The sequence below is a fragment of the Triturus cristatus genome, chromosome 10, assembly GCF_964204655.1.
Source record: "Triturus cristatus chromosome 10, aTriCri1.1, whole genome shotgun sequence".
Lineage (NCBI taxonomy): Eukaryota > Metazoa > Chordata > Amphibia > Caudata > Salamandridae > Triturus > Triturus cristatus.
This window is the reverse complement of record NC_140593.1, coordinates 219,634,455-219,660,147: the sequence shown is the minus strand read 5'-3', so window position 1 is coordinate 219,660,147 and position 25,693 is coordinate 219,634,455. Positions and strand designations below refer to the sequence as shown.

Genomic DNA, 25,693 nt, shown 5'->3' with positions numbered 1-25,693 from the left:
GGCCAATCGATTATCTTAAAAACCTTTTTCCAAAAAGAAAGAGTATAGGCAACGAAAGTATAAAAAACCTTTCTGGATGGCCTTCACGTGTCAGTTGACACAGTGTTCACTTAGTTTTGGATATTTATTGAAGAAAATGAATGGGTGTGTATGGGTATGAATGTTGAAGAGTTGAATGTCGTTTTGTTTAAAATTGTATTTTGGAAGGTGTCGAAATCTTATAAATTTGTATTTATATTGTGTCACAAAATTATTGTTCAAAACACGGTGTGGTTTTTTTTATGAAGAGATCATGAATTGTTAAAAATCTAAAAAGAAAAATATGATGTAATTGAGTTACCTCTTTGATTAAATCTGACTGAAAAAGGAGTCCACTATGTGATTGTTTAATTCAACACACAGTTTAATCAAGAGCAGGCAAAAGCCTTGTGCAGCATTGGCACTCCACTTGGTACTTACTAATCGACTTGGCCTTGCTGCCATTAAGTCAAACCCAGAACTGTTCTTCCATGCACAGTTTAGAGCAGGAACGTATTGGGAAGAAGGTAGTGGTATGTGGTGTTCTTATAGATGTGTTTTTAGGTCGAGCCTAGTGGCAGCGCGCATACATTGCTCGCTCTGCGAGGCATGCAATAGTCGAGTATACTGTGGAAGCCTCGCATTCTATCCACCCATATTTTTGATTGGCTGGTGTCATTGTTCTTGGTAAATGCTGGCTTCTGATTGATAACGAGGCTTGTTAGTCCCTGCTTGTTACCGTCCTGTCGCCATTTGTTACCTCCCATGAGGACTGGAACTTTTACTTGTGGCTTTACACGTTCACCTTCATAAGTCGGTAAGCACTATTTTTTTTTGTTATGTGTCCGCTTTCACTTTAGCGGCCGCGCTTGTTTATTTAATTAATTTGCCGCACGGACCGAAAGGGAGAGTTTCTACTCACTAACCTAACAAGCATTTGCAATGCAATAGGTCCCGCATTTACGCAAGTTTGAGCTATTGACATTGCAAATAACAATGTCTTTTATTTTTGTTTTCGTTTTTAAAACATATAAAAGGCATTGTCATTTACAATGCCAATAGCTTAAATTCACGTAAATGCGAGACCTATTGCATTGCAAATGCTTGTTTAGTGTCCTATGACAGCAGCAAAACCGGCAGGCATTAGAAGTACTAAATATTGATGGACTTTAAATGAAGCTTAAGGAGCCACACTACAATGCTGCCAACTTCTAATCAGGAAGAATGTGCCACCCCATTGTAACAGACTTCACAAAGTGACAGTCGGAGGACATTTCAAAGCAGGAGGGACAGTTGCTTAAAAATGTTCTTAAAAATAAGTCCAAGGGGACTGAGCTCATTTTTTAACCTTCAAGTCGGGGTGGGGAGGGGGGGGCGGTGATGTGTTGTGTTAAACATTTTGGTGTTGTGGGGTGAAAGAAAAAGTTTGCCAAAATAGGGTAGAAAGATTGAAAACCCTGTTATGAGAAGGTGGGCTCCAGAAGAGAAATTCAGCTTATCATTGCAAAATGATAGCAATCTCATACTGTTGGGAATAACACTGCACACCCAGTGACCAATGTTGGTTGGCTACTTGTAGAGATGCCACTTTCACAACTGAGCTGCACTGTTCCAGTCTGTGGAAAGTCAGTCTCTTTTTTAAGACCAGCACTTTGTTTCACAGCTCTATATACTCTTAAAACCTTAATGAAACTAGAGCATCTGGTCCATACTTACAGCTATAGGTAGCCTGGAAAAGACCAGAATGTCACGTGTGATGGTGAGTAGGTAGTGCTGGAACAGGCACTGGCAGTGCTATTAAGGGCAGTGGGTTGGATGTGCCATGGTTGCCTTCTGAGAAATAAATTCAGCTGTGAACGTGCTCACCATAGACTTAGCAGAGACCCTTCCTAAACCCCAGGATTGAAACAGACTGTCTCTTCCACATACTAAGCCATTACTATGAAATGGCTATAATAGTGTACCTTATCACGAAATTAAAACTTAGGGAATACAGGTCGTTTCACACTCTAGATGACATGCTTCCTGAAAAATATAGATATAATTGGTAAAGACATGCTGGGAAAACAGCCGAAGACTATCAATAGCGCAAATACAAATTGTTAGCCTCCTCAACAAATTCTGCACGAAGCATCAATCATTAGTCGGGAAAATAAGAACTCTTTCAAAACTTAATTCCAAGCAGACATGCAAGAGGCATAGCTTGCTTCTGACACACTTAGGGGAAGAGTTATTAAAAAGTCATGCAGCACAAAGCAGCAAGACAACTTGCTGCGCTGTGCTGTGTGACAGGAAAAGAGGAGGGATGCACCATATCTAACTAGATATGACACATTCCTGCTCTCCCCCTGTATTGGCACACTAAGTGCTGCCTAGCACCAATGCAGGCACCCTTACACCACAATGCAAGAGTGCCTGTGTTCCAGGCAGGATTATTTGTGTGCAGGAAGTGCACCTTCCTGCATAACAACAATCCTCAGAGGCATTTTCCCCTTTCTATGTGTATTGCATGTAGAGAGGTGTAGCTCACTGGTTAGAGGTGGCAGATCCGTAAGCAGAGAATCGGCCAGGGACCAGGGTTCAATTCCCGATGCGGCAGGGTCGTGGACCAGGGTCAAAACGGACTCGATAATTCTCGCCTCGGTACCTACTCTAACCAGGAACACACTCGGCAACTCTGGGCATTAAGCTTGCCTCATCTTTACAATGGCCCCCCACAGACGCCGAGGATGCCTGGTTTCACCTTGGAGATACCCAGAAAGGGACCATCTCACAGGGATAGCCAGGACGGGTTCCCCAGCGGTCTATAGCGCCGGGACACTTTCGAGTATCTGTGCGCTGTATAAATGAAAATAACATAACAAGGAGAAATAAGGATATTTCTCTTCATTATGCCTCCACCCGCAGAACAGCATCACATAGCAGAATAAGGCTACTTGCGCTGCCTTGCATTACTCCAGATTTACTAAGATACCTAGAGCCATGCAAGGTGGCCCAGCATGGCTAAGTAACTGTAACGTAAGCCCTTGCATTGCAAGAGCAGTGCAAGCACTTGATAGATCTGGCTCTTACTGATGAAACTAAACAGACTACCAATCCCACAAGATACTTCTCTACACTTGGGATGGAATAATGCCTTTTTTTCAACTGATTAAAAAGGAACATTGCCAGATCCATCAAACTGAGAGTCCTCTAAGACTTTTAAAGACAGTTCTAAAATGAGTCACATTTGAAAGAAGGCACCTATCCGGTTTACTAAATGGGGAGACAGAGTTAACCATCAAACATGAACTGCCCTTGAGGAAAAGAGCAAATGGATCTGTAGCAGTGGTTCTTAACCCTTTGACTTCTGTGGACTTGAACATAATCATTACTGGAATCTGGAGACCCCACTAAGCCCCTGGCCTCAGCAATTTCCATGATTTTAACTGAAAAGCAATGGTGGCAAGAGGTGGACCCAAATATCACTCTAAATCTGCATGAATACAACAAGTCTGTTTAACAATGAGAGCTAAAGCTGTCTGTAGGTGAGACCCATAAAGGAAAGGCTTGCACCATCAGTGCCAACTTCATCCAAAGACCTATGTGACAATCTTAGGTTGTTCTTCAGAAGCACAAGTGACACAACAGAACCAGCAATGTGATTTATGCTTTTTCCACAACCGCTCTCTGACACTACCATGAAAATTCCCCACCACCACTCTTTAACAGGTTTGGTTGCACCCATGATCCACAAAACATAAAAAATTGTTCACACCACCTGACATGTAAGACGCAAAGGTTGTCACAGTGGCCTTAAAAGTCTAATCCCCTGATGCAGCCTCTAGCTCTTCCAGAGCCACAGAGCTCGGTTTTCTAGATTCTAGTTTTCTAGATCCAATGGCCCTAGGGACTCGGTTCCTGTGTCAACTCAAATCAGAAATCGAGCTGTACTTCAACTCATGCACAGAACAATGAGCAATATTTGCATAAGATATGTTTCAGGTAAGGATCAGCCCCATGAGACATACCAGGGACAGTCAGTAGAACTCTAAGTCCTCTTTTATAAATGAATAACAAACTCAAGGTTCACTAGAAACAGAATATATATTTTAGCATATTTATTTTAAAACTACAACCCTAATCTACAGAGCACAATATGAATTGTAACAATGAAGAATCTAAACATTAAGGCAGCAACAAAGTTCATGAGGAGCGCACAGAGCAAAGAGAACTCCAACGTTATTGGGATTCATTCTATAGCATTAACACCTCATTTGCTACTTCTAAGTGCTACATGAATTCTACCACATTAGCAAATAAAAGTCTGCTCGGAATTTCAGAGATGGTTCACACCACTTACTTCATAGAACAACTATAAGTCCCACTTTCAGTTTACAGAGGCAGCAGTATGGGTGTGATGAGCACAGTCAGCATAAGCAGCCAGCCGGATAGCCATACAGCCAATGAAGGCAGATTGCCTCTCAGCATCCTTCAGGTGGGGAGGGTGTGCACCTGTGCCTGTCCCCGCTGCCCTGCATGAAGGTCCTCTCTGAGTCTTAGCTCCCTGTGTGCAGTTTCTATAAGATTATTCTGAAGCTTGTTGACGACTTACAGGGCAAACAAACAAAATCATGTTGTAAAGTCCTTTCAGCTATTTCCACTCTGTTCGACAGGGTTCTTTTACAAAGACAGCATAATACAACATGCAATTGCCAGTCTTCTAGAAACTCTGTGATTTCATAATAATGATTAAACATGAATTGATTACTGTCAGTGATTAACCACAGAAGGGAAATTCAGGCAGTGAAAGGGGAAAAAATTATAATACACTCCATTCATCATCAACACTGAAAATGCGTGCCTACCAAAGGGTGAAGGTTCGAGCCAAAGCCATGAGGAATGTGATCATCACCCTCCTCCTCAAAAACCAAAACACCCCCTCAAGAATGTATCTTATTACAGAAATGTTTCAGGTCTGCAATGTACCGCAAACACTTGACTTGAAGTGTGTGTACCCAGGCCTCCTTCAAGGTTCATGGGGACAGAGCTGTCCATGTGCAGGGACCTAACCTCGTAATCACCCCTCCCCCCCCACACACTTTGAAACTCTGGGAAAAGTTCCTGAAATTCTAAGGGCACCTCAATCTACACCTTTTACCCATGGTCTGGGACCAGTGCTCACCAAACAAAGCAAAGAAGATCTTTACCTCCATCACAGTCTACATTCACACAAAGTCCTCTCCCACCTCCTGACCTGATGTCCATGATTGACATGTAACTCTGGGCTCACAGGCACAAGGCCTTTCTTGCTGTATCTGCAACTCGAAGTATCCCTGAAGGATTCCTTGCTTTCTCATCTGCCCCAACAGTGAGAGGGCATAGGCGCTGTCCATCAAGAAGGTCAATTTGTATTTGCCACCCTCCTTGTACAGTGCTCTTTAAAAAGCAACAGAACAGAACAAAAAATAGTGTTTCATAAAATCCATAAATAAATGCAGGCACTTCTTGTATAATTTCCATGCGTTGTTTTGCGTTTGTACTGTTTTCAAATTCAAATATTTTTCTATTTTATTGATCATAATATTTTCAACACCCTCAGTCAAACATTACCTAGGGGTGTTAAAATGTAACTGGCAAGTGCTATAACCAGTAGGCATGCCTTTATTTGCAAATTATGAATTTGACTGCCACAATTTAAAGTCTCTCTCAGCCATTCCCTGTGTCCACAAACAAGTTTCTAATTGCATGCGAGCTCTGCTGGAAAAGTGAACACAAAACCAGAAAAGTTAACACTGGGGATGTTTTTGCCAGGACTTTTGGGTGGCAATGCCAAGTTGCACATGCCAAGAGCGGTGAAAGCACCACACTCTTCATTTAATGTCAGACAGAGGAAAATGCCGACTGAAAGATAGCCATGTTTTATGAAATAATGTAATTCTCGCGCTGTTTAACTTCATTTAATATGACATGCAGCAGTCATCCTACTTTGGAGGGCGAGGAAGTAAAAAAGTGCCTTCCTCTTGCATCGGGTTATTCGTTTGCTGATGAAAGAGTGTTGTCCCATCGGAAGGGGGCAGTTGGCAGCTTTGCAGTAGTTCAGTTAAATAAACAAAGAGGCCGAGAATGTTTCACTGCAGTAGCCCTGGCAATCCTAATGACACTAACCCAACGCAGGGACACGAATAAAACAAAACTATAAAACAGTGCGCTTTTACTTATTCAACATTTCGTAAACCCTTTGTATTACAGATCCTTTCTTGAGGGAAACGAAGTAGGGAATTATCGTGGGTTAAAATTATTTTGTACTTATTTGCAAAGTTCTGTAGAAGGACTATAGAAAAGCAATAATTAGATAAAGCTGTACAAAAAAAAACCAAGACACTTCAAAAGTAATAAAGAAGAGCAGTATTGAACAGATCAAAAATATACAATTGGCATCATGTTGGCAAAGGTGTAATATTTTCAGTTCAAGACGCTGCGTCCCATTTCTCCACAGTGACCACAGACTTGAGTTGAAGAGGGCCCTCCCATGGGGTGACCCAACTACTACAACTATTGTTCTTATGAGAAAAGGACATCACAATGCATTGATAGTCCACAAACAAGCTGCCTCTCCCATCACTCCTATCATTCGCTGTATTGATGCTTGTCTTTGACCCTGTGCAGCACTTTACTGTGTTGAGGCTAACTTCCAGCTATGAAAATGCCACATACAGACATACATATATACATATATTCTACTGTATCACCTTCTCAGGTCTCCCCATAAAACGCATTGCCAGGCTCCTAAAACTTCAGAAACACATTCAGATTATGCATTAAACTTGGTAGCCATGACCCCATCAAGCTTGGCCTTAAAGCACTCCTTTGGCTAATAGTGGTTGGCAGGATTAAATGTAAGGTCTTGTGCACCATCCATGATGCACAGTAAAGAAAAGGCCATGGTTACCTGCAAAATAATTACACCTATGCACCAGTCAGAGCCCGTGACTCAATGTCAGTCCATTGGATCAACCAGCAATCGTTCAGGAGGAGGAAACACCGTAGAAGATCGCTGGGTGTACAAGGACCGTGGAATGAAGAGAGTCTGAACAACGCTTCTGAACCCACTACCTGTGGATGAGGATGCTGTTGAAAACCAATCTGCAACTGGGCCACAGTTGATCAAATCTACCTTCCTATTATCTGCTGCATTCTTTTTGTTCCATCTGTAGGAAACGTAGGGGCAGATTTAAAAGCCCCTTGCGCTGCCAGTACGCCACTTTTTGTGACGCTCTGGCAGTGCAATACACTGCCCCATATTTACAAGGACAGGAAAAGCCACCCTGCGTGGCTTTTCCTGTCCTTGTAAATATGTCCCCTTAACATGCAGCACTTTGCGTGAAAGGGGCGTTCCATGGGTGTTGCTGTGGGTGTTCCCACGCCACACCCATGGAACAAGACACATTTCCAGATTTACGAGAAATCGCAAATCTGGAAATGCGTGTGAATGCTATGCCTCCCCAGGAGAGAAGTAGGGAGGCACAACGAGGAGAAATGTATTAATTTCTCCTCGTTTTTGCTTCCTGTTTCTATGCGTGCTGCATTCTGCAGCACACATTGAAAGAGGAAATCACCTCTAATGATTGTTTTTGTTCAGGAAGGGTTCCCTTCCTGCACATAAACAATCATTGAAAGAATGCTGATTGTTATCACCCGTGCCTGACTCCAAGATGGCGCTGGGCTGGGACGTGTAATGCGGTGCATGGCGGAGGGGACAAGCGAATAGCAGCGTTCAATCCCCATTCAGAGGGTATTATTTGGACACCGAGGTCAGCTGACAATATGGTCCTGGGACAATGCTGAATTTGGGACAATCTGCTCTCTAGGATCAATATCTGCATTGTCACAATGGGGGCCTATAGAGGACTAATTGCTGATATAGATCAGGTTTCTATTCACAACACCTCTTCAGTTTCACTCCCACCAAGAGGACTGTAGACAAGAAGGATGGGTTGTTCCTCAACTCGACAGCCTCTGGAACTGTCCCTTGCCCCTCTGATCTTCCTAATCTGGGGGCGAGTTGGAAGACGATGCGGTCAGAATTTCCCAGTAACACCGGGACCGGTGCGTTGATGGATCTATGGCGATGCCCAGTGGCCGGATACCTGAATCTCTTCGTACTTACAGCGGTACCCGATCAACCCTGGCTGATGTCCGGTAGAGCTGTCCCATGCAGCTATAGAGGAGTTTGGCTCGGGTTCCCCCCGCGGCCTGCACCTACCCAGCCGGACATCGGACAAGGTTTTCTTGTCTCCCTGCTGTGTTTTCCCCCCTTCCCCCTCCTTTTCCAAGTGTCTTGACTATACTATACGTTAATTTCCCCTTTTATTGTGTAATATCATGTTTTTATACTGGGCTCCTGTAACTGATGTACTTTTGTAACTTGTAAAACGCTGATACCTCCAGGTCTAGCCAGCGCTATATAAAACTTCTCAAATAAATAAATAAATGCTGTTTTTCAACTTCTATGTGTGCTAATGCAGCACACATAGAAGTTGAAACAAGCATTGGCATGGCCAATAGGTCTCGCTTTTGGGACCTTATAAGTATTTGGTTATGCAGCAGAATACCTTTTGTGCAACAACATCAACCGTTGCCTGGCTGAACACTTATACGGTCCCAAAGGCAAGACCTATTGGCTATGCCAATGATTGTGTGTGTGCACAAAGGGCATGGATGGGAGAGGGAGTGGTGTGTTAAAGGGCCCTAGAAGAGTGATGGTGTGTTGTTTCAGAAGGACATTTTCCCATCATTTCTAGGTCACAACGCAGCACCCATAGAATGTTTTACAAAGTGCCAGTGCTAGTTTTGGTCACACGTTCCTCCCTCTCAAGCCTGGCAGGGCTTGGGTGGACCCATCCTAAGGACACTTTGGTAGAGAATGCAGGAACACCTAGCTTCTGCTGATGTGGCTGAGTGGTGTGTGGTGAATTTCGGAATAGGGGTGGAATACTAAAGAATCATGAAGAGGAAACAAATAACAAGGCCCGATGCTCGTTGCAAAGATTAAGGGCGCAATCTAATGAACTCATGTGAGTCAGGTGTGCCTGATAACACATCAACTCCACTGAAAAACCTCCCACTCTCTGGTCATAAAAGCCACAATAAGACCAGCGCTGCATGTTTGGAGTGTGTCGTTACAGCACCTGGTGTACTGGTGGTCTTACGGCAGACGCTTTTAGGTCAATCTTATTTTGAAGGTGGAGTGGTGCATGTGGTTTTCAGTATATATAGTTCAGTTTGCAATTTTAGTCGCATAATGCAATTGAGCCTCTGCCTAACTGCCATGCAGCCGTGTAATAAACATGGGATGGTTTAAGAACAATGTTGGCTTGTGTGCTCCAATTGTCACGTAACTTTTTTTTCTTGAAAATGTGAGCGAGTGGCTGTCTCTCTGAGTCAGCTGTTGGTACTGCACTTGTGTAATGGGGAGGGGCTGACCCCTACTAAACTGTGAAATCACAAGGATCGGCGTGAAGCAGGTTATGCTCTGCCTCCTCCGAAGATCTGGCCGTAGAGGCATAAAGGGGCGACGGGCTGGGCTCGGCACTGCTCGAGATGAGGGGGTATGGACGGCCCAGAGCTCGCATTACTTTAAAAGCCCCAAAAGAACCAGAGTGTCTCAACCCTGATGTTTATTATGCGGAGTAGAAGAGGGAAAGGATCGGGTTCGAGTCTTGCCGAGTCTTTAACATGTGAACTAAAAATATTGATTGGAACAAATGAAATTAACAATTGCATGATTTCAATAAACAATGCATGCAGATTTAAATTAATGAAATTGGGGAGGGGTTGACCCCTACTTAAATCACAAGGATCGGCGTGAAGCAGGCTATGTTCTGCCTTTTCTGAATATCTGGCCGCAGAGGTATGAAGGAACTATGGGGCGACGGGCACGAAGGGAGATTATGAAGCTTTGAAGTGGAAAAGGAAGAGAAAGAGGTGCGGGCATTGAGAAAGGCAACGATCGGCGTTTGTGAAAACACAGTGCATCTACAAACAGAACAAGCCTGGGAGTGGTGTGCGCGCGCTCTAAAAGGAATTGTAAAAAAAAAGCATGGCGAAGGTGCGTGTGTGCGCGCGCAAGTGGGAGGGGTGGGGGAGTGCTTGCGCTAAGCAGCAGCTGTTTGCTCTCTTTCAAAGCACATACTTGTGCTTGTGGCGCACCACTGCGCACTCCCGCAAGCTGTATGCCGCCACAAGCACGAGTATGTGCTTGGAAAAAGAGCTGCACGAGGGCTAAAGGTCTCCTATGCAGTGCATGCGCACTACGTAGGCGAGACCTAAAAACGGCATTTCAGATTGTTTTGTGCAGGAAGGGAACCCTGAACAAAAACAATCTCCCCAAGACTGCGTCGGCGCATGGCAGCAGTTTGTGCACCAGCGCAGGGGGAAGAACAGAGATGCGACATATTGTTGTAAATATGTCGCATTGCTGTGCATTCCAAACTAACGCAGCACGGCTCAGCAAAATAACTTGCTGCACCGCGCTGCGTTAGTTTATTGTAAATCTGCCCTGTAGTGCTTTACAAAACCTCATGATAATCAATAAAGAAAGAAATATCTTTTAATAGTTCTTTCACATCCTTATGTTTTAAGATGTTGCATTTGAACCACGGCAGAGACATTAACTAATGGGAATATTGAATGAATATAAAAGTGTTTTATAGTATTTAAATTACCAACAGTGTACCGGTGAATATAGCAGTAAGCTTTATGATCTGCAGTCTTCTGAATTAGGTGAATGCGAAGTATTGAACAATTACACTGTACAGTGTTTTGGGGTCCTCTCCATTGTTTTTTGCTAGGGACTGCAGAGTCCATTGTATTTATAGTATAGGAACCAGCATTGTGTTCACAGATACATCAGCTCCCATGGAAACACTGAATCTCTCTCCATGGTGTGTTCTCCCTCAATACACGTAAAAATAACTTTCAGGTGAGGCTGGAAAGTTCATAAATCTGTCTTTCTCCCACAGGATTGCTTGACAGTACTATGGGGCTGATTTACAAAGGTGCATATACACATGTATATTTAATTGTGTATATTTATTACTACACCTATGTGTAACTCTGCACTTGCTATTCATCATTGCATAGTGTACACTTCACCTAGGTTTAGACTCATGTGTCTACGCCTCTTCAAATAAGGGGTGGAGCTTCCGTAACATGATTTGCATGTGTATAGTTAGTACTAGTAACTTTGAACTCATAGGGACCTCCTTACTAGTACTTCTCAATTACTACAAACACTATTCACAAAACTACATGTGGTGATCTCCACCTCTTCCTTCCTATCTATTCTATGTGGAGAGCCCCAAAAACATAAGTCTACATTTTAGTAGTTAATGTGGGAGAGACATGGGAATAGCTGGAAAGTGGAGAATACTTAGAGGTTTTTAGGGAGGCATAAGGAGTGGTTTAGGGAGGGGTAAGGAACAGTTTAAAATTGGACGTTCAAATAGAAACACCCATTAGAAAAGAGTAGGGCCTTATTATGACTTTGGCGGTGTGACAGCAGGCTGCCATGCCAGCGGCCCGCTGCTACACTGCCAAGGGCATAATGTGACCGCCCGCCGGATTCCAACAGCAATTCAGGTCGGGTGCTCCTGCGGCAGCTGGCCCACGGCCGTGCAATGCTAAGGCTCCTACGTGAGCCTTAGCAAGATACCACAATGGGAACACCATTGCAAGTTCCTGCAGGGCTTGGACTGTCAAGTCAATGCCCTGCAGGAACTGGGGGTGCATGCAGACAGGGCAGCACACCATGTGAGCTCCTATATCTATCCCCTGGCGTAGAGGCATCAGGGGCTCTGCAAAGCCCCTTTTGTTTCCTCACCGCCAAACTTCTCATTATGGGCTCACTTCCATGAAAACTGTGGCAGTGAGGAAACTCCTAATATACTTGACGATGCCTCAGCAGCACCACCAGCATATTAGGGGCCTCAGACCACCAGGGATAGTGGATCCCTAGTGGCAACAGCGATCCCATGGCGCTCCGGATGCCCAACTTGTTATAGGGCTGTTGGACCGTTGGAGCGGCGGTAGGCTCACCACTACCGTGGGTTTGGTGGTCCATTGGACCGCCAAACTCAAAATAAGGCCCCTGAGCCAATTGATATCACAAACTATACTACTACATCCAAAAAGGTGCCAAAACAGTCATAAATGTACTCCAACTCCATTGAATTTCATAACAAACATTTTTAAAATTTAAAATTAAATTAAACTTTTGTGAAAAGATTTTACATTAATTCTATATACCACGTTTACTACATTTTACTTCATATTAAATAAAAATAAATGTTTTACTGTATGTGGGATCTCTTTAAAATTACCTGTTAAAGATTGTTTATAAATTGATGAAATATATTTTTATGTAACTAACTACTTAATACTCATTTAAGTTAATCTGCTGTGACATTTTATTTTATTTCTTTAGGGTTTAAAATAAATATGCACATGTAGAAATATTTACAGTCATTTTACACGAATATTGTACATTAAAATATTATTACCATTGTTTAAAGTATAATAAACTTTTTACATTTTCCATCCAATTTACTGCCCCAGTAGTTGAGATCTCCATCATGAGGAAAGTTACTAGCAGTAACATTACATTCATAAATTTACTCTTAAATGTTTCCACCATCCGTTTTGGGGGCAGAGACATGTAAGTCTACACTGCGGAGTACCTTTGTATTCAGAGGGGGATATTCTCAAGAACGTGTGATAAATATCGCAAAATTAGCTTAATGCAACTTTGCATATCGCAGTCTATCGCGGGAAAATAACGCTGTGTTAACGTTTTATTCTCAACACGGCGGTACCATACGATAGTCTCACGACAACGTGCCAAATGACTGCGTTAAAACTAACGCGATGCCGAAAAAACGTGAAACACGAACGCGAAAAAAGTTGCGATGTGGCCAATCGCTTTACAAAAATCAGCGATAACCAGCGACAGGCCTGCAATTCCCATGCGTCATGCGGGAAAATGCACTATAAAAGCACCGAAAAACACAAACAAAATAATTTAAACTGCGTAACACCATGGAGGAAGCTGAAGCAAGTACAGAGGATGACCAGAACCCCACAAGCCCCCAGGAGGACCAGCCTGGGACCTCGAGGTCATGGAAGGGCAATGAGAAGAAGACGAGGAAGACGAGGTTCAGTCCGCAGGCAAACAGGATCATCATGACGGAGATGATAGAACCGCACCAACAACTGTTTGTCACCTTCTAAGTGTCATTGGCAAATAAAAACTGCAATATGGCAGGCCATCCTGTATAGGTGAATGTAGTCGGCGTGAGGAGAAGGACAATTGGAGAGGTCAAGAGGCACTGGAATGACGCAAAACGCAAAACCAAGAAGAAACTCACTGAGAACCATCAGGCAGCAATGCAGACTGGAGGTGGCAGTCCAGCGGAACACCAGGAGCTGGATGAGATGGAGGAAATAGTGTCCACAGTCATCAGTGGGGAGACGGTGGCAGGAGTTGGGGGTCCGGCCACTGCTCGACATGACCTGACACAACAGCACCAGGGTGAGTACCGAACAGGGCCTGGGGGGACAGGGGGAGATGGGCACAATGGCACACATGCACAATTAAGTAAAGCACACTGCACACCCACAATGACTCTGGATCATGTCCCTGATCAACTTGCCACACTGCAGCACACATCCAAACAGCGAGTAGGCCCCCATCCACTATGGGCACAAAGGGGTCCCTCCCCACACAGCACCAATCTCACAGCCAACCCATGCACACGTGTTAAAACCATCAAAGCTGCGTGTCTGTGAGCCACACTGACACTACAAGTGACACTGCATGATGAATAGCATGGCTGCAGTCCAGTTCTTATGACATGGTGCAACAAATCCGGAAAAGAGCAGGTCACACTCTGACACATCCACGTGCACATACAACCCCTGACGGCAACAACAATTCACACACACATAGCAACAACAGCACATCAACATTGACGACAATGTGGTACAAAGTGCAACACTTACACTGCAGAACAAAGGACACAACTGGTTTCGCTTGTGCGTAGAAACTGGGCAATCACATCTGACATAGCAGGAAACTGTGAGATGAGAATGTACGTGTACAACCTCACATCCATGATGTATTTCAAATGTCCACTGTCCCACATCAAATAATCAGCTCCTCAAAAACAGTCACAATGTACATTGTCATGCAGTCTGTATGTAAACTTGAACAATGCGTCAAAATACATGTCAACACAATGCACCTCCACTTCACATTGCAAAGGGACAATCAACACCCCCTGCAGAGCAGATTAGACAACTCATCAGTGATGATGAAGCGGACCTCCACACCTTGGACACCGATGCCCTACAACAGCTCATAGACAGCTACGGCAAAACACCTCCAGGAGCAGGGCAGCCCAGCTGCATCGAGGAGACCCCACCCGCTGCACAGACCACACAACAGGAAGCCCCCACCACCACGGCTGGCTCCCAGCACCTCACCCAAGAACACATGGCATTCCAAGGCCAGGAGTTAGACTGCCAGAAGGAGGTGGGTGAACAGGTGCGGGTGGAGTGCGACCACATGGCAGCCAACTGTATGACATACGTGGGTGTCTAAGTCACATCAGGGACAACTTACACTCCCTAACGGACAACCACAGTTCGCTCCATGATGTCCAACAATCCATGCCCGACACCGCTGGAGTCATGCCTGTGAGAGAAGAACAACTGTCAAGTCAAAGTGGCCTCAGCGATGTCAGCCGAGAGTTGGCACAGATGCTGAGGATAATGGAGAACATGGAGCGGATGCATGCGGAAAGAATGGCTGCCACGGATGCACACCAGCGAAAAGTTGTTGGGATCTTTCATGCCCTGCAGATCCTCATCATTGCATTGCTGCCACTAAGGCAGTCGATGATAAATGCTGCTGGTACTTCCACACACACGTCTCCGGCCCCTGATGTGTCAGTGGCACACAGTGCTGCAGATTAAACATCAGCACCCACATGCCAGACAGATGACAGAGAGGACGAAGATGCAGGTGATTCCACCTGTGTAGTAAGAAGGAGGCAGTTGCAATCCTCTCCGCCATATGCCCTGTTTCAGTTGGTGCTGCCCCCTGCATCATGCCCTGTAACAACACCTCCCATTGTCCAGCGAAACACTCCGCGAAACTCACCTTGGACCTTCGACATGGACTGCTATATTCTGTTTGCCTAACAATGACACAGCAATCACAGTGCGGACTGTACTCTACCTCTTTCGATGTACTTGTCAATCCCTAAATGACTCTGGCTGGCCCTACACTGATCTACAATGTAATGTGGGGTTTGCATGGCCATGTACAGCTCTAGCTCCGACACTTCACCGAATGTGAATAAAACATTCAAATTGACACAGATGTGTCATGTCCATAATCGATCAAGTATGAAAGTATGGATGAATGTAAGGACATTGATTGCACAAAAAGGTACACCCTGGGAAATGAAAGCAATGCGCATGTGTGACCATGACACACATAGGCAGTGAGATGACTGGGAATGTGTGCACTAGCTGTGGCTTTATTGCTCTGAAACAACAATCGAGCAATTTCACAACTTCGCCCCATGTCTATCAGCAACTATCCCAACCACAATGTCTGGGTCACAGAGGTGGAGCTGGCAATAGGAACTCACCCGTAAGTGAAATGCGTCAGTTAGTCCCTCACTGTGTACAGACAATGCTCATTGAGGCACACGATTTGTCATTCTAATCAACTCTCATCACAATTTAACACTAGTGAAGTTGCGTAGACTTGATAAAGCATGTGCGTGTCAGTACGGGCAAGACAAGGGCCACAAAAGGCAGCATTCGGTTATGGTACAGTTCCACGTGACAGGCGTTGCGCATGTGCCCGAGATGTTCTGCCATTGCGTTGGTGGCTCTCGTAGAACCGGCACTCTTCTGACCTGTGGCAGTTATGTGGATGATATGCAACAGCTCGGACCAATGAGTCGTATGTGTGTGCAACGTTTGGACGTATGGGTTGTTGTGTACGTAAGTCTCAAGGGCATTCCATGCAAGAATACCTCGAGCAAGGACTTTTGTGTGTGGGGTGTGGAAAAATTGCTCTTTCATTAGCGCTGTGCGTAGTGTGGGAGTCGTCATCATCTGCTATGGTATCTCTCTCAGGGGGTGCCTGCAGCATGCAAGACCAAGGTCGGGGGTGCAGATGTCCTTCCGCCTTATGTATTGAGACAAAGGTGCTTTCATTACTAATGTTAGTCTGACTACTACTTGCATCCTGGATATGTGATGTGGCTTTCGCGCTGCAAATGAGGCCAGGCCTTAGGCTTATGGTGCACCAATAGCGATACACACACAACAGGTGGCATGTATGAGCCAAGAGCCTGAGCAGCCTGGCGCGCCTTGTACAATCCCTTCGTGCGCGGCCGCCCTCCTGGTGCATGCAACATTACAACATTGTCGATTGCGGGCCATGTGGCGCCGACACTGCGACAGAGACAGACACATCAGGTGGTTTCCTGTCCAGCCCAGAAATGAACCACGCCCAGGGCGCAGGGATAATTATTCACACCCCTACGCTGGCCTGGCGTACGCTGACCCAGCCCACTCGGCTTACGTATAAAGGGGGGGGACGTCGCTATGCATCCCAGTTCTTCCCCACTGCCGGAGCTGACATGGCTGCGTCTGTCTGGCATATCATGAGACTCAATCATAAAGGGCCCATGACTAGCGTTGCACAGACTTAGTGGCACCAGATACACTGCGGACGGCACGGGCCTACCGCCACGGGACTGTGATTTTCGGTGCACTGAGGTAGGGGCACCTTAAGTGCTGTGCGGGTGTGCAGCCTGCGATGATGCACCGTTCTAGCAGTCCGGACTGGTAAGGATTTGTGTGAGCCCTGCTGGACCGCAGTGTAGGCCTGAGCCAGCGGGCAGGGTGTGCAGCCTGCGATGATGCTGTGTGCACTGATATGATCTCTGCCATTGCGAAATCAAGACCCAGAATCACGTGTGTGACCTTGTGGCCCACGGTATGGGGCTGCATGATGGGGAGGCTGCAAAGGACGCGGGCCCCAGGCTTGGAGCTTGCACCGGCACGTGGTGGGACCTCTTGGAGACACGCCGGTGGCAGAAGGTGAGCAGTGAGGCCTGGGTGCGCAGGGGCGGGCAATCACTGCGGGGCGGTGGGAGGGGCTGGGGTGCAGCAGCCTGTGTGCGCAGGGGCAGGCAAGCGATGATGGCGTGTGCAATGATATAACCTCTGCCATTCATGAATCTGGACTCTGTTTCAGATAAGGGACCTGGTGGACTGCAGTTTATACCGGCACGTGGTTACAGACACACCGGTGGCAGCAGGTGAGCAGTGAGGCCTGGATCCGCAGTGTCTGCACTCTCTCTCCCTCTCCCCTTTCACTGTCTCTCTCTTTCTCTCTCTTTCTCTCTCTCTCCATCTCTTCCTTTCACTGTCTCTCTCTGTCTCTCTTTCTCTCTCTCTCTCTCTCTTCCTTTCACAGTCTCTCTCGTTCTCTCTCTCTCTCTTTCTCTCTTTTTCCCCGTCTTCTTTTCACTGTCTCTCTCTCTTTATCTCTCTCTTTCTCTCTCCTCTCTCTTTCTCTCTCTCCCTCCCTCTCTTCCTTTCACTCTCTCTCTCTCTCTCGCCCTTTCTTGCTCTCTTTCTCTCTGTCCTTTGATGAGCGCATGACACACCTTCTTATCTTGAATTTTGTCTTGCAGGCTGTGACTTACAGATTGTCCAGAGAAGACCCACCATGACTCTTTCAAATAGTTGTATTGAGTTTAATTTTAATAAAATATTTTGTTTGGAAATTCAAAGATGAATGAATGATTCTCCTTTTTCTGACCACACATGAATGTTAATTGTTGTAATTGTGCGACATCAGGTGAATTGTTTTGTTCATGATTTTGTGAAGGTGATGTGAAATATCTTTGTCCGGGGGGGGAGGGGGGGAGGATGGGTGCTCTGGGGTAGGGCCCCAGGGGAGGGGGGCTCCTGGGGGTGGTGGCGGTGGGTGTTGTGGCCCTCTTGGGGTTCCGAGCTGCATGATCAGTGGCTCAATGACATCTGTTGTTCTGGGCTGGGCTCCTTTTTCTGGCGCAGGTTATCGTCCGACTTAACACCAGGTATGAGCAGGTACTAAATCCTGCTGCTAACGCGCCTTATCGTATGTTTTGGGATGTTATCACCGATCTGGCTGGTCGTTGAGAATGTTGCAAAGTGGTGTTGTAGCGTTTTTTTTAGGGGAACGCCTACTCTACATTTCATTAGCGTTAGTTGCCTGTGTCATCTGTGGCGATGTTTTTTGCAGCTGCTATCGCAGGAAAACTGGTGATATCGGCTGTTAGCAACAGCTTGTGAATAAGGCGATAAATTTATCGCCACTTTGGCTGTGATAAAGTGCCGATAACTTGGCGATGAGTCCTTGAGAATATGCCCCAGAAATGGTTAATAGCAAAAGAGTATAAAGTTAATACTAGGTGCAAGAATATATTTACACATAACGAAATCTACACAAGTATTTTTACCTTTATGAATAGGCCCCCCTGGGCCCTAGTCAGGAAGGTACATTTACACATGTAAATTTAGCCACTCGTGTAAATCTACCTTTATGAATAGACTTCTGGGCCCTTTCCACAGCGGTAAATTTACACATGTAGATTTTCTCATGTGTAAATTTACTCTTGCACTAGGTGTACATCTGCACTTTTTGGGGACTAGTTACAAAGGGAAATTTGCATGTATAAATTGACTTGTGTGAATTTATACCTGTTACTGAGTGTAAATTTACACTTTTATCTGAGTGTTGTATTACATGTCAGAGCAACCTAAGTTCGGGGACGTGGAGATATCTAAGACTGAATTTACGAGTCTAAAGTCACTGCTAGTAACTTTTCACACATAAGCAGGGATCACTGCACTGTGACAGAATTCTCGTTATTGGAATCTATAGGGCAAATTAATATCTACATCATTCTTTTTAACAATGTTTTAGTATAAAACATATATGGAAAATTATTTAAAGTATTTATTATTAACCTACAAAACATAAAATAAAATGCTACAGCATATTAACTGATTAAATTAAATGTGTATTAAATATTTTTATTTAACTTATAAATAATATTTAACAAAAGAATAAATAAAAAATATCTAACCCATATTAACATTTATATTTTTGTTAAGTATGTATTCAGTTTTGTTAAATCACGTGTGCCTAATTAATTTAAGCAATTTTTAATTTCTTAACAAAGACTTGTAATGATAATTGTATTTTATTTTTAAATCAAGTGTATTGCAAATAATAAATTAATTACTTAATATTAATGTTTAGGATATATAGGACCATATCTTATGTGAGTGATCAATTGACATTTTCAGATTTGTTGTTACTGGTATTTTCGATTTGTGAAACTGACATTTGGTTTTTGTGCTCTGTACCTAAAACGTGATATAAAATATGCTAAACCAAATTTGCTTTTTAAAGTTTCAATAGGACTATAGTAAGTTAACACAGAAAGTGCATAAGTGACGTAGAAGTTAAATGTCAAATGTGGGAGAAAGTATGCATTCATACCACCCATATATATTACTGGAAAAACAGGGTAGGTTCTCACTGTGCAGCAACAAAGCCAGCTGTAAAACATGGCAAAGAAAAATACTTAGTCATGTGAGAAAAATAATTTTATACATTAGATAAAGAACTGGAAATCATGCATTGCTGCTTCCAGGGCTGGATGCCTAATGTATAAAAGTCGGACATGACAAACATTAAAGAATAATATATTCCAACAGTGAAAAGCTTCAAACTATTATTTTTACTTATAGGCAAAGGTAGACTCTTTTTCTGGCAAGTTGTTGTGATTAAAAGTCTATTTTCATGTGGAAAATCTTTAATAGAACATTTGGAAATAAAAATAAAGTATATTTTCATACTTTTGTCAAAGAGAATACTTAAAAGTTCCTTCAAATTTTATTTTAATATTTATCAAGAATGATGAAGATGGATTTCTGATAAATATAGTGACTAGGGAGCTTTATGAAATCATAATGACAACGGAGTTGTGTGCTGGCTGAATTCTCAAATTAAACCAATTCTGGTGGGCTTTCATCCTAACAGTGATTGAACCTTAATGACGTTTGAAATGTTTCTGTGCCAATGAAATAATAGAACTGCTTCTGAAAGTTGGAAGGATGGGGAGGTAAATACAATACTTCAAAATGTAACGTTTGGGAGTAGACAGGAAGGGAAGGTCAAGCAAAGGGCCCAGTCAATGGCCTGTGACAAGGTGTTTCCAGGAGGAGGCTTACAAGGCAGAAACCTTTAATCAGAGAAGACTTTACAGACATTTGTCTCTACTCCCATTAGGGAGGGATCCAGATCTCAGGTCAAGCAGGCAAGTGATTCCTCGTATCAGTAAGGTAGTGCCTGGGAGAGAATGAGGAATTCTAAATAGTGATTACAGTTGTGCTATCTTGCACAATACGTTTGTAGGAAAGCAAGAGAGGAACTGCAGCAAATGTGGGATGGCTGATAGTTGGAATTCTCTGAGAATTCAGCTAGAGAATACCACCAATCTTTGACTAAGTCACTAGATAAAAATGGTACCATGCAACCAGCTTATCAGAACACTTCTGCACCAGGTGAAGTTTTGAAGAAGAAAGATTCTGCCTGAGAAGTGGACTAAGGCTCACCTGCTCTGTATTTACACACAGGCCCTAGATAGCAGTCAGTTAGCTCACATTCTGCACTGTCTCAGGGATGCAAAAGGATGCAGAAGGGTTCCATGTGGTGTCGGATGGCCAGCTTCCCAGATAGGAATGGACTGTACTAGATCAAGTTGGAGCCCTGGCTGGAGAAAGGCCTGGACCCTACGAGACTTTATTGGAAGCCTGGGAGCTGTGACAGAGAACATGCTTAACTTTTCAAACATATGCAAGAATTTGGGACTCTTTTTAAGGACAGAGAAGTGTGTTTCACCTTTGGAGCCCTGACTGAAGAAAATGAAGAAAATGTGATTGAACCACCATGCAAGGTAACTGATTACCCCATACCTCTGGCCACAGAGTTTGCTGGTAACATTCTTAGTTTTTTTGTTACTAAAGGAATTTTCTGACTTATATACTCACATCTCTTGTTCCCGTAATCTGATGTTATCATTTTATGAAACCTGGCTTTAATAATATGTTCTTGATATTTTTTATTTATTTTCAGAATTTCATTTAGTTGTTTCTTGACTTTAATTTTGTTTGGTAGTACTTGAATCTATCATATATTTCTCATGTGAAAATCTTGGTGGCTGTGCCGTAACTATCATGGGTTGATCAGAGTTTGCTTTGTGAACTCTGTTATAACCTAGCATGATGTTACCTAAGTGGATGAGGTACCAGCATCCAAATTTATAATTCACTTTCATGAATTGGGATGCAGCAGCAAAAGAAAGCACTGTGCCTTAAGCTTTAAAAGTCAAGAATTAACACTCCTTTCCAGATTGAGGAGCAAACATGTGTTTTTAATTAGCAGCATTCTTTGGTTAATTATTGAGTGAAGCATTTTTTATTTTTGATCCAGGTCATTTGTGATTTAATGTTCAGATCTTGATTTCGGTAACATGAAAATGTATTTGTCTACCTTGAGCATTTAAGGTGGGCAGCACAGCTAGCAGTCTGACATGGAGAAAGCAGAGAGTACTTGAGAGGAGGGCGAACAAGCACTGATTCCTTCAGAGGAGTAATAAGAAGAAAAGCAGCAAGTACTACAGTATGAAGGACAGGAATCACCTTCACCATTTAGGGCTTGATGAAGTGTGTCCTCAACAGCTCACAAATACATTTTACTTTGCCAGATGGAGTGTATTCTCCTGTTCTTCTTATACAAATGTATTATAATGTAGGTGGTGGTGTATCTCAGAGTACCACAAACCGATACTGGATAACTATAATATCAATGACATTCAAATCCCCGTCATATATAAGAATAGTAAGTTGGTTGAGCTTCTTTGAATATATCTTGGAAGTGACTCAAGGAAGTAAACTCCAAAGCATACTTTTGGGGGCAAAAAGGCTCTTGTAGGCATGCATTGCCATTGCACTTTAAAGTCATTAAAATCATTTTTTCTTTAGGAGTTGTTTGACATGAGTGGCAGTCAGAGATTCAGTCCGGGCATTCTAAAAGCTGCTGGCAGTGATCCATACCCAGCATGTCTTTATTTCCTTTGCAAATCATCATCTTTTCTTCTTGACCTATAGATATTTTAGTTTCCTTTTTGTTCATTATTCTGTAGTTCCTTTTATTTCTAATATGCATGGCTAACTTCTAAATATATGCTTCCTTATTCTCCACAATGTGTTTTGTTGGGTCATTCAATTGCTTAGTCTAAATGATAATAAATCAGAATCAATCACAACAATAATTCAAAGTAGATGCATAAGTCAAAGGCACACCAAACACAAGACATACTTAAAATGTATGGGCCCGATTCACAGAACTAACTTAAGACAAAATCCTAAACTTACTACCATCTTGGTATTCACAGAAGGCACTTACTCATTTCGGTATTCACAGAAGTTAGGAGTCCTAACTTTAGGACTCCTAAATGCCTTCTGTGAATACCGAAAGTCTTAAAGTTAGGATTTGTCTCAGTTTAGGAGTAGTAAAGTTAGGACTCCTAACTTTAGGACTCCTAAATGCCTTGTGTGAATACCGAAAGTCTTAAAATTAGGATTTTTCCCAATTTAGGAGTAGAAAGTTAGGACTTCTAACTTTAGGACTCCTAAACTGAGAAAAATCCTAACTTTAAGACTTTCGGTGTTCACAGAAGGCCTTTAGGAGTCCTAAAGTTAGGACTCCTAACTTCTGTGAATACCGAAATGAGTAAGTGCCTTCTGTGAATACTAAAATGAGTAAGTGCCTTCTGTGAATACCAAAATGGTAGTAAGTTTAGGATTTTGTCTTAAGTTAGTTCTGTAAATCAGGCCCTATTATATTTAGATATCATTTGAATGTATCATGTTATATATGGCTGTTACACAATTAAATAACAGGACAAACAGCATAACTCAAAGGACTGCTATAACATAAAATGTGACAATATTCAGTACATATTTACAGAAATTACAAATACAAATAGAAATACAATTACAAATACAAATAGAAACAGAAAGACAAAAAGTGGTAATAGTTCTACTTCCACCCTGTTATGGCATTGACATTGGCTTAGAAGGTGAAATGACTCAGGACATGAAATAAATTAGCATCAACGTTTTGTATTTGTAATTTCTGTAACTATGTACTGAATATTGTCACATTTTATGTTATATCCATCCATTGATTTAGGTTGCTTGTCCTGTGATATAATTGTGTAACAGCAATATATAACATGATACGTTCAAATGATACATAAATCTAATACATATTAAGTATTTCTTGTGTTTGGTGTGCCTTTGACTTATCCTTCTACTTTGAATTATTGTTGTGATTGATTCTGATTTATTATCATTTAGACTAAGCAATTGAATGACCCAACAGAACACATAGTAGTACCTATCAACTATATCCAGGTTCTGAGAGACACAGGGTTGTCCCATTATACTTAATGGTTCTTAATCTCCAAATCATTTGCTCGTTTATGACTGATTAATTAATTAGGATAGATATTAAAAAATAATTTGTACTATGTTATATTTTGCAGTGTCTGGAACCAGGAGCTTTGGCATTAATAGCTGGTGTGGATATGGATGGCTATCTAAGTGAAGAAATGTTTCATCGGATATCTATTGTACTCCTATATTACCTTCTATATCCAAAGGACCTTTGCAGTTCTAAGACCCATATCAGTGATGCAGACTATAGATACTATATTCATGGTATTCTAAATTTACGGCAATCTGAAGGTTCAAGTTACCTTTCTCATAAGGAAATGGAGGATATCCTGACAACTACACAACAACATTTTGAAATACCACAAGGAATTCAGGTAATTACATATATTGTCCAATCATAGATTGAACATGATAAAGAATCTATAATGGATTGTCATAATTCATTTTTGTTTGCTTTACTACTAAACTTGTTTATAGCTTCATACTGTGCCACATGTGTCATTGCTATTCCTAACTATCTGAAGATGCTTGAAATCTGCTTTGCCTTTGCCAAATCCGAGAATTGCTATATTTTGAACATATATGAAGAAGCCATTTATAAACTATAACTGATGTAAAATTGATACATCTTCCACTATATAACCTTTCTGTCTTATGTGATTTCTTTCATTTGTGGGCAAAGAACATAATGATGACCCATAGCTGCTGCTGTGTTAGAGAGAGCTTTGTAAGGATGTTTGTTATATCATGAGTGGATTATTGCTACGTAGTGTCCGTCTATTGGCACACATGCTGCAAAGATTGCAACTGGCACATCATTTAGCTGCAAGGGATCAGTGTAGCATAAAAGGGTGGATCAAGTTTCACCGATATTGGACTCAATGAGCTTTCTGCCTGTTTATGAATGAGAGATGCAAATTCTCTTTACTATAACCTATTTGTTAGTTCCTACTTGAAACCTTTTAAGAGATATCTGTATTTTCCTGAAACCTAAAATTTTTTAATTGATATGATTATTGGTTTTTACTTTCTTCAAAATTACTTTCAGAAGAAGATGAACATTCAAATCCACTAGCATACAAAGCCCTTTTAGGAACTGCCTTGAATATCTAATATTAATGCTGAAATACCTGCCAGGAGTGATCTGGCTCATTTCCATGGCATGCTTTCCAAACAGCTTTCAACTACAAAAAAAGCATATATGCTTGCTACTTAACTTAAGTGCTGTGACCATTCTTCACTGTATGAGCTTGGTATAAGACTAGCTCTAAGCACACTAGTTGCGAACTTCTTCAAGCTCTGATTTGTCAGCGATCCTTCGTTTAGGATACATGGAGAATTGAACTCTTAAAGCAAGCACTGATGTCTGCCATCTCAGAATTCAGAGGACATAGAGTGTGAGAATGTAAGGTCCAGAAACCAACTTACACAGAGGTTAGTGGAGTAACTTTGTAAAAGGGATGTTTTAGTTTAGGCCAACCAAATTAACTGTATACCATTGAACAAAAATACATTCTTCTACAGAAAAGCAGGTATTTTATTGCATGGTGCCGAGGTGAGTCCCACACAACTTGTAGCAGTTTTGGATCTTGAATACATTTATGATTACTGGACAAAAGAAGAAAAGAGCTCTTTAGACTTACTCCAGACTCACTGTTGGAATGGACCTAATACTTGTCATGAATAGCTGTCTCGTAGCTAGGTAGGGCAAGTGCTAGAGAAAACGTTTAGCCTTGCAGGTGAGGAGTCCAACATATACAGAGGAGCTGGAGACTGCAGTGAACATTTGTATATCTTGAAAAACTATATGCCTTGCAGTGCATATAGATTTCACAACAATTTATGTACCTAGTTCTATGAAGGAGGAGTGAAGAATCTTGTAACATCTGCTAGGCCCAGTGATGTGCTTGAGCTTGGCTAGGGTGTGATATACTTGACATAGACTGATAATCCTGATTTTTCCAACCACAACACCCACCTGGAAAAGCAAGTGAGGTGGTCTGACAGTCAGCCTCACCCACACCTC

General features: G+C 42.7%; 1 protein-coding gene across 1 annotated transcript in view; it reads left to right on the top strand.

Annotated features, from left to right (window-relative positions):
* SLC39A12 (solute carrier family 39 member 12) overlaps positions 1-25,693 on the top strand; it is a 239,877-nt gene that overhangs the window by 41,750 nt on the left and 172,434 nt on the right. Inside the window, exon 3 of the mRNA XM_085630837.1 lies at positions 23,757-24,041. Coding sequence (XP_085486963.1) covers positions 23,757-24,041 — 285 coding nt within the window. The remainder of the gene's footprint in view (positions 1-23,756; positions 24,042-25,693) is intronic.